General features: G+C 38.8%; 1 protein-coding gene across 3 annotated transcripts in view; it reads left to right on the top strand.

Moving 5' to 3' along the window:
* The window catches only part of vash2 (vasohibin 2), a 44019-nt gene extending 36965 nt beyond the window's left edge, over positions 1 to 7054 (top strand). For 2 of the 3 annotated variants that reach the window (XM_061901160.1, XM_061901162.1), the window contains exons 7-9: positions 709 to 852; positions 3958 to 4076; positions 5708 to 7054. In XM_061901160.1, coding sequence (XP_061757144.1) covers positions 709 to 852; positions 3958 to 4076; positions 5708 to 5777 — 333 coding nt within the window. In that variant the 3' untranslated portion in view covers positions 5778 to 7054. The remainder of the gene's footprint in view (positions 1 to 708; positions 853 to 3957; positions 4077 to 5707) is intronic. The other variant, XM_061901161.1, reaches the window with a different exon arrangement.
* The last annotated feature ends 3239 nt before the right edge of the window (positions 7055 to 10293 follow it).

The raw sequence follows: 10293 nt of genomic DNA on the forward strand, positions 1-10293 counted from the left end.
ATGCAGTACAGTCTGAGGGATCAAAGGTCCGTAATATCATCGCTTACGTGCAGTGATTTCGCCAGATTTTCTGAACCCTTTGATGATATTACAGACCGTAGATGGTGAAATCCCTAAATTCCTTGCAATAGCTCGTTAAGAAATGTTGTTCTTAAACTGTTTAACAATTTGCTCATGCATTTCTTCACAAAGTGGTCACTTGCCCCATCCTTGTTTGTGAATGACTGAACATTTCATGGAAGCTGCTTTTTTACCCAATCATGGCACCCACCTGTTCCCATTTAGCCTGTTCTCCTGTGGGATGTTCCAAATAAGTTTTTGATGAGCATTCCACGACTTTCTTTTTTGAAACATATTGCAGGCATCAAATTCCAAATGAGCTAATATTTGCTAAAAATAATAAAGTTTTTCATTTCGAATGTTAGGTATCTTGTCTTTGCAGTCTATTCAATTGAATATAGGTTGAAAAGTATTAGCAAATCATTTTAATCTGTTTTTATTTACAATTTACACAACGTGCCAACTTCTTTGGTTTTGGGTTTTGTAATAGCATCACTGCTACTACAAGTGGCATCACTGCTAGTGGTATCAGAGTTTTTGATACCTGGTCATTATCGAATAATCATGCAAACTTTAAACGGCACTGTGTTGTTGTTGGACACTGTAATTATAACTAAAGTTAAATGAGTGATGCTATGTGACCCCCAGGTGAAGATCGGCCTATACGTGCCTCATGACCCCCACGTGTGTCAGTCCATAGAGTGGAAGTATTTGGTGCTAAATGCTGCAAAACTGGGCCCTCAGGAGATGAAGCGGGAGCTGGAGAAACATGGCCGTGACATGAGGATGAAGGTATTGTACACACACACACTACTCATGCCGAAATCAATTATCAATACTTTGATGAGAAATTGTGTATTTATCAATCAATGTTGGTCACAGAAATCGAATCATTGACTGTACTTTCTAAGCAACATATGACTAAAAGTGTGTCCGTGTAAGTAGCAAGACATGAACTAGGCTGCAGTGCAGGCTATATAGGTCAGTCATTTGTCAACACACACAGGTATGCACACACACACACACACACACACACACACACACACACACACACACACACAAACACACACTTTCAGCTGTTTGTGAAGCTTTGTTTTAATCGCTGTTGAATCCCCAAGAATGACATTTGTTTTTATAAATAGACTTCAGTGTTTTTGTTTCTGCTCTTGAAGGTTTGACGTGTTATTTATGCTTTGCTAAGCTTGTTTTTTATGTAATGTTTTCTTTGACATTATTATTGAAATAAAGATTAAAAAAAAAACAAAACACAGTGACAGTGAAGGTGTGCAAGAATATAACTGCTATAAAGCAAGTTGACAGGAAGTGACATAGTTCATGCGCATGTGTGGACCAATCGTGTCTTCCGAAGTTCCAGTACCGATCGCGTAGTGACAGCTCTCATTCCGCTCAATCCTTCTTCTGCCGTTTATCCGAGGGCGGCAGCAGCCTAAGCAGAGAAGGCCAGACTTCCCTCTCCCCAGCAACTTAGTCCAGTTCCTCTGGAGGATCCTGTGGCATCCCCAGGCCAGCTGGGAGACACATAGTCTCCCCAACTTGCCTTGGGTCTTTCCTGTGGCTCCTATTGGTCAGACATAAACTTCTCCCAAAGGAGGCGACCGGGGGGCATCCTGACCAGATGCTTGAACCACCTCATGTGGCTCCTCTCAATGCTCCACATTACTTTGAGCTCCTCACCCTATCTCTAAGGAAGAGCCCCGCCACCCGACTTAGGAAACTCATTTCGGCTGCTTATACTTTCCGTCTCAACTCAAAACTCATGACCATAGATGAGGATGGGAACGTTTTTAAAGGTTAAAAGGCTCTAACAATTACACACAAAACATAAACAAGCTCTGTTATTATATTACAAATATTATCTTTGAAAAATTAGGTGGCATTAATATTATTAAAATGCAATTATGAGCCAGTGTTCCTATTAAGCATGTGCATAAACGCAAATATTTTTAATATTTGCCTTGTACTAAATATTAATTGAAAGCAGCTGCTTCGTATGCCTTTTGTACAAGTAAATAGTGATTTAAAATTATGTTTGTTTTATTGTATCTTCTGACCAGAAAGCATGTAAACAAATATAGAGTTAGAAAGTTCTCATAGTATATTAACGGACAGTAAGCATATAAACAAATATAACTTGAGGAAGTTCACATTGACACAAACAATGTTAGCTTAACTTTCCATTGTAATCACCGTTTTACGCTACTGGTTGCTTTTTTCATGGAGGCAGTGAAATTCGACTGTACACAGGCTAAACTTTTGATTGAATTATTTATGTTTCAAAAACAAACCTTATTTTCCTGGCTTGACACAATGTCTTACCTGGAAGTGCTCCCATCTGAAAGAACACATGTGTTGCATAGAAAAAAAACATTTAGGTACAACTGGTTTGAAAAATATATTTTGCATATTTCAAAGCTTAAGTCTTATTCCTTGTGTGTTACATAGTTGGCCAATAAGGATGATTCTGATCAACTCAAACGGTAATATTTACAATTATTCTGACTTTGTGCAAAGATATAATATGATAAAACCAGAAAAAGACTTCCTTCTGAATAAGAAAAACTCCATTCATACAGTGATAAACATGAATAAAAATTTAAACATTCACCCAATGATCAACGGTATGAATGTATTTGGTAAGAAGTGCAATAATAAACGTCTTCATTGACAGACCAAAACATTACAGTTGGTCAGTAGAGATGGAATAACATTTTAAATGACATCGAATGGAAAAAAAGGTTGTAAAAAAAATCCAACTAACAAATACTGTGTCCTTGACAAAACAAAAGACGTAGCATTTAAATTATTATAGTTTTTGTCATCAACAACTGGAATCAATTGCTCATTGCTTCTTTGACAGTCTTTGTGTACTTTTATTTTGGGTTGAAATGGAAAACAAATATAAACAGAAAGATCGAAATATACAAATCAAGGAACAAGATATCCTTCTACTTTATTCTCCGAAACGTGTTCACAGTCATTTAAAATCACACTGTAAATCTCCTCACTCTTGCTATAAATGTGTGTCAATAAATCACATAGACTATGAATTTAACATCAAACTTAAATACTTTTTGTACACCAACTATCAGGAAGAAAAAACAAAAAAACAAAAAAAGCAAAACACATTCTTAATGAACATAACATTAAACATTTATTAGATTAACTAGCTGAGATAGGCGCCAGCGCCCCCGCAACCCCAAAAGGGAATAAGCGGTAGAAAATGGATGGATGTATAGATTAACTATGCCTATTGTTTTCTTTCCCTTGTGTCTGTTATTTGGTACTGTATTTTCCTTTGTTATATTTTGAAAGTTCTTGTGAAAAAGTGTTTGTTTATATATATATATATATATATATATATATATATACACAAAGTACTACAGTTTGCTTCAAATTAGCACTATACTAATGCTAAGGTTTGCATCGTTGCCATCAGGATAATGATGGCATGCAACCATAGCATAATGTGCAATAGTTTGTGTGTACACGTTTGTTATTGAGTAAAGTTGTATGTAAGACACACTGGTATAAAAGGTTGTTTAGGATAAAATAAAACAAACATGACCACTGTGACCCACTTATTTGTAATCACATGAACAGCTGGGAGCAGTTATTCATGTGAGCCAAGAAAAGTCTGTGTAACATTTTTTCTTTTACTGACTCCAAAACTTAATACACGCTCAAATTTTATGCTGTTCCCCTTCTTACACACACACACAATATATCATTAATCCATTGTTGTATTCATCATGGTGGCAGTGGTTGTGGTCGATGCCAGCTGATGATAATAATGGTCCTGGCGGCTACACAGTCAGCTTTACATGATATGACATCTATCGATATTAACAATTATTTATTTCTCTGTACTTTTTTTAGATCCTCAAGTCGTCCAGCGCTCAGTCTCCAATCAAGGAGCGAAGCCGTGGGAAGTCTTTGTCCCCACGCCGCCGCCAAGGCAGCCCACAGCGCCGCCTCATGCACCGCAGAGACAAATCGTGAGTGTCCTCCCTGAAATGCTGCTGTCTCATAGATTTAACACCCCCATGTTTCATTGTCCTGACAACACACACACACACGCTCGCACACTTAAGGGGAAAGTACTCAACTGAAACTTTTCATAATGACATTTCATCATGTTCATCATTAAACTGTATCTTGTTTATCTTTGTCATGACACTTAATCGTGTTCATTCTTGCCATTTCATCATGTTATTCATAACACTTTATAATGCTCACCATTATCATCTTGTATCATGTTCTTTATCATATCCATTTTAGTCATGACACTTGATCAAGTTCATTGAGACATTTTATTGCAGTGCTCTTTACTCTGACACGTTATCAAGTTCCTCATTATCATGGCAATAATCATCCTCTTTATCATGTGTATTATCATTATGGCACTTTATCTTGTTAAGACGGGCAGTATGGTGGTGGAGGGGGTAATACGTCGGCCTCACTATACAAAGGTCCTAAGTAGTCCTGGGTTCAACACCGGGCTCGGGATCTTTCTGTGTGGAGTTTGCATGTCCTCCCCGTGACTGCGTGGGTTCCCTCCGGGTACTCCGGCTTCCTCCCACTTCCAAAGACATGCACCTGGGGATAGGTTGATTGGGAACACTAAATTGGCCCTAGTGTGTGAATGTGAGTGTGAATGTTGTCTATCTGTGTTGGCCATGTGATTAGGTGGCAACTTGTCCAGGGTGTACCCCGCCTTCCACCCGATTGTAGCTGAGATAGGCTCAATCGCCCCCCGCGACCCCAAAGGGAATAAGCGGTAGACAATGGATGGATGGATCTTTTTAAGACATATTATCGTAACAGTAAATCCTCTTTGGCTTGATCATGGCACTGCCATGTTCATCATTTTGACTTTTCATCATGTTTTTCTTTATTATACTTGCATCATCATGGTTATCTTGAACATGACAGCTTCTCGTGTTACCCATTACCAAGCTTCTCTTTATTACGTTGATCAATTTAATGACAGGTTTATGTTCTTATTCAACATTTTATTCATGACAATCATGTGTAACTATTATCATGAACATAATTCAAAACACTTTGTTAATCAATTCAGCAACAAAAGGATAATTTAATAACTCTAATTAGGACATGCTGCATGTGTGTGACTGATGCTAGCACAAACACACACACACACACACACACACACACACACACACACACACAACAAACCCTGTCAGCTGTGCGTTGAGATGAAACACGAGCTGACTTGGACGACAGCTGCGAGTCGCCAAGTTGGCATGCAGCAGAATTAATGTTGACGCAGCGTCGTCTGACCTTTGCTGTGTGTGTGTGTGTGTGTGTGTGTGTGTGTGTGTGTGTGTGTGTGTGTGTGTGATGTGCAAGGTCACATGACCCAAGCAGTGTTTCTAGAAGTTAAAGCATAGCAACACTGCTTGTTATTTGGCTGTATGTGGTCTATATGTAGATACACACACACACACACACACACTGATGTGTTGACATTGGGGACCTCATGAAAAAGGAAGGGAGTAAGACTTTGACACAGCTGTGGAGCAGCATATAGAGATGGAGAAACACTAAAAAGTTCTTACTATTCCAGACAAATCATAAATAACGTTTACGTTGTTCCGTTCTCCAGGCCAGCGTCAGTGGAGAAGAAGCCTCCAGAACTCAGCACGCTCAACGATGGCTACCAGATAAGAATCTGAGCCGGTCTGCTCGAATCCTTCCAGCAGTATCCTTCCCAGCCAAAGATGGGATGAACTCAATCATTTTGTAGCAAATCCTCCCAGACACAAGTTCTACCATCTCAATGGACCAAATCATTTTGAGAGATGGAGCTGAGTGCTCACATCTTCACGTTTCTTCCATCCTTTAGTCATGTCTTCCTAATGAGGAGGAAACATCTTGATGCGCTTCACTCATGTTGATTGACAGATTTACTCTAGGACTAGAAGAGGCGGAGCTTCACAGGAGAACATGATCAATAACATCAATCAATCAATGAAGATGTCTCTTTTTAACATATACTGTCAGATATGAAGGATCGGCGACAAGAACCTCAAGCTTTCTGTCGTGAAGAAAGGAAGTAGTGCTGATTTAAAAACCCAGGACTCTTTAGGTTGTTCTTTTAGCACCGCCCACCACATGGACACAGTAGCACACAAGTGTACATACTTAACACATGCATACGTGTGTGTAAGCATGTATGTATACACACCTAACATGCATATGAGGGATGCACAATAGTGTTTTCCTGAACGCAAAACAGCTATCATTTCCTGGTTCTCAAGACCGATACCAATAACTTATTTATATGTATAATTTTTTTAATCTAAGTTTAAGTGTAGTTTGTGCACACCAGGAAAGAGTCAGTATTTTCATCGATGGAAAAAGGCTGGTCGTCCACGATGAAATCACAGATTGCTTTAGTCCTTGGGTCGTCTCTGGAAAACTTTTTGCATTTTTCAAACGCTGCGGCTGGATTTGGGGCAGTGTCTTTAGCTACAGGCGTCTTCATAGGCTCTCAGATCACAGCTGTCGCCATGCTGGTGTTTCAGGTGACGAGTAAGGTTTGATGTGTTCAAGAATGATGTTTTTTTCCCACCTCCCGGAATGTGTGTAGAAACATTTGGTGCAAATAGCACAGGAAAAGCCTTTCTTTGAAACACTTAAGAAGTCCCGCACGATTGACACGACATATTTTTACAATTAATTTAGGGGATATTGACAAGAGGCAAGTAATCTCACCTCAATGGAGCCTTTTTTTTTATTCAGTTATTAGCTACTTTTAATGTTATCGAATTTGTGCGTGTGATGTCATAAAACACTACATTGGTTCAAATTATCGTGCAGCCTTAATGCTTACATGTGTTAAGTTTGTACACATTATGCTTGTACATGAACAGATATATGTGCCTATACATGTACATGCTTAACATTTGTGTATACAGTCAAGGATAAAATCATTTCATACATCTGGAAATCTGGACTTTGTTCCTAAGTTTTTTCTTGACACACACAATAGCAGTGGTTCTCAAAAGGGGGTACGCGTACCCCTGGGGGTACTTGAAGGTATGCCAAGGGGTATGTGAGATTTTTTTTAAATATTCTAAAAATAGCAACAATTCAAAAATCCTTTATAAATATATTTATTGAATAATACTTCAACAAAATATGAATGTAAGTTCATAAAGTGTGAAAAGAAATGCAACAATGCAATATTCAGTGTTGACAGCTAGATTTTTTGTGGACATGTTCCATAAATATTGATGTTAAAGATTTCTTTTTTTGTGAAGAAATTTTTAGAATGAAGTTCATGAATCCAGATGGATCTCTATTATAATCTCCAAAGAGGGAACTTTAAGTTGATGATTACTTCTACAGTAGTGAGCAAAATTATTCAACCCCCACACAATTTTGGTGTTTTAGCAAGTTGGACATTTATTCCGTATTTTGTTTATAGTCATATTAAAATTCCCTAAAACAACCCACTACCTATAATATAGGTTTTTTAAACATAAGATCATTGTCTCCCAAAACGTTAGTTAATGATATCATCAGAGACAACAATCTTAACGTCATCGGTCTCAGCGAAACCTGGCTTAAACCAAACGACTTTTTTGCGCTAAATGAGGCATGTCCTCCTAACTTTCCACATGCGCATATTGCCCGTCCTCTTAAAAGGGGTGTGGGGGTCGCATTAATATACAACAAAAACTCTAACCTTAGTCCTAACATAAATAATAAATATAAATCGTTTGAGGTGCTTACTATGAGGTCTGTCACACCGCTGCCTCTACACCTGGCTATTATCTACCGCCCCCCAGGGCCCTATTCGGACTTTATCAATGAATTCTCAGAGTTCGTTGCTGATCTAGTGACACACGCCGATAATATAATCATAATGGGGGACTTTAATATCCATATGAATACCCCATCGGACCCACCGTGCGTAGCGCTACAGACTATAACTGATAGCTGTGGTCTCACACAAATAATAAATGAACCCACGCATCACAACGGTAATACGATAGACCTAGTGCTTGTCAGGGGTATCACCGTTTCCAAAGTTTCGATACTCCCGTATACTAAAGTATTGTCCGATCATTACCTTATACAATTCGAGGTTCAGACGCATGTTCGTCAAACTAATAATAATAATAACTGCTATAGCAGCCGCAACATTAATACGGCCATAACGACAACTCTTGCTGACCTACTGCCCTCGGTAATGGCACCATTCCCAAAGTATGTGGGCTCTATTGATAACCTTACTAACAACTTTAACGACGCCCTGCGCGAAACCATTGATAACATAGCACCGCTAAAGTTAAAAAAGGCTCCAAAAAAGCGTACCCCGTGGTTTACAGAAAAAACTAGAGCTCAGAAATTATTATGTAGAAAGCTGGAACGCAAATGGCGCACGACTAAACTTGAGGTGCACCATCAAGCATGGAGTGATAGTTTAATAACTTATAAACACATGCTTACCTTAGCTAAAGCTAAATATTACTCAAATCTCATCCACCGTAATAAAAACGATCCTAAATTTTTGTTTAGTACGGTAGCATCGCTAACCCAACAAGGGACCCCTTCTAGTAGCTCCACCCACTCAGCTGATGACTTTATGCAATTCTTTAGTAAGAAAATTGAAGTCATTAGAAAGGAGATTAAAGACAACGCGTCCCAGCTACAACTGGGTTCTATTAACACTGATACGATTGTATATACGGCGGATACTGCCCTCCAAAATAGTTTCTCTCGTTTTGAGGAAATAACATTAGAGGAATTGTTACAACGTGTAAATGGAATAAAACAAACAACATGTTTACTTGACCCTCTTCCTGGGAAACTTATCAAGGAGCTCTTTGTATTATTAGGTCCATCAGTGCTCAATATTATAAACTTATCACTTTCCTCGGGCACTGTTCCCCTAGCATTCAAAAAAGCGGTTATTCATCTTCTTAAAAGACCTAACCTCGATCCTGACCTCATGGTAAACTACCGACCGGTGTCTCACCTTCCCTTTATTTCAAAAATCCTCGAAAAAATTGTTGCGGAGCAGTTAAATGAACACTTAGCGTCTAACAATCTATGTGAAACCTTTCAATCCGGTTTCAGGGCAAATCACTCCACGGAGACAGCCCAGGCGCACCCCACTTCTGACTACCAGGCACAAGAAAAATAGACTCCAGTATGCCAAAAATCCTCTGGACAAACCCCAAAGGTTTTGGGAAACTGTTTCTACGGAGTGATGAGACAAAACCGGAACTCTTTGGGCCTATGAATCAACGTTATGTCTGGAGGAGAAAAAATGAAGCTTACAAAGAGAAGAACACTTTGCCTACTGTTAAGCATGGTGGGGGGTCAATCATGCTCTGGGGCTGTTTCTCTGCCTCAGGTACCGGGAATCTCCAGCACGTTCAAGGCATTATGAATTCTATTTCCTACCAGGATATATTAGCTGCAAATGTCATGAAGTCAGTGACGAAGCTGAGGCTTGGGAGACGTTGGACCTTCCAACAGGACAGCGATCTCAAGCATACATCCAAATCAACATCAGAGTGGTTGCAGAAGAAGGGCTGGAAAACTCTGGAGTGACCTTCACAGTAGCCAGACCTAAATCCTATAGAAAACCTGTGGTGGGACTTGAAGAAGGCAGTTGCAGCGCGCAAGCCCAAGAATATGAATGAACTGGAGGCCTTTGCCCAAGAGGAATGGGCTAAAATACCTGTAGATCATTGCAAGAAGCTTGTGTCCGGTTATGTATCACGTTTGAAGGATGTAATTACTGCCAAAGGGTGTTCTATTAAGTACTAAAGATGCATGTAACTAGGGGGTTGAATAATTTTGTCAATGTCCTTTTTTGGTATTTTATCAAATACAGTGTTATAATTTAAGTTGCATTTGTCTATTTGACACATCTTTATTTGATATGACTATAAACAAAATAAGGAATAAATGTCCAACTTGCCAAAACACCACAATTGTGTGGGGGTTGAATAATTTTGATCACAACTGTATGTGTAGAAATCTTTATTTATAATTGAATCACTTGTTCATTTTTCAACAAGTTTTTAGTTATTTTTATATCTTTTTTTCCAAATAGTTCAAGAAAGACCACTACAAATGAGCAATATTTTGCACTGTTATACAATTTAATAAATCAGAAACTGATGACATAGTGCTGTATTTTATTTATTTATCTCTTTTTTTCAACCA

This window comes from Nerophis ophidion, linkage group LG05 (assembly GCF_033978795.1).
Source record: "Nerophis ophidion isolate RoL-2023_Sa linkage group LG05, RoL_Noph_v1.0, whole genome shotgun sequence".
NCBI classification, from domain to species: domain Eukaryota; kingdom Metazoa; phylum Chordata; class Actinopteri; order Syngnathiformes; family Syngnathidae; genus Nerophis; species Nerophis ophidion.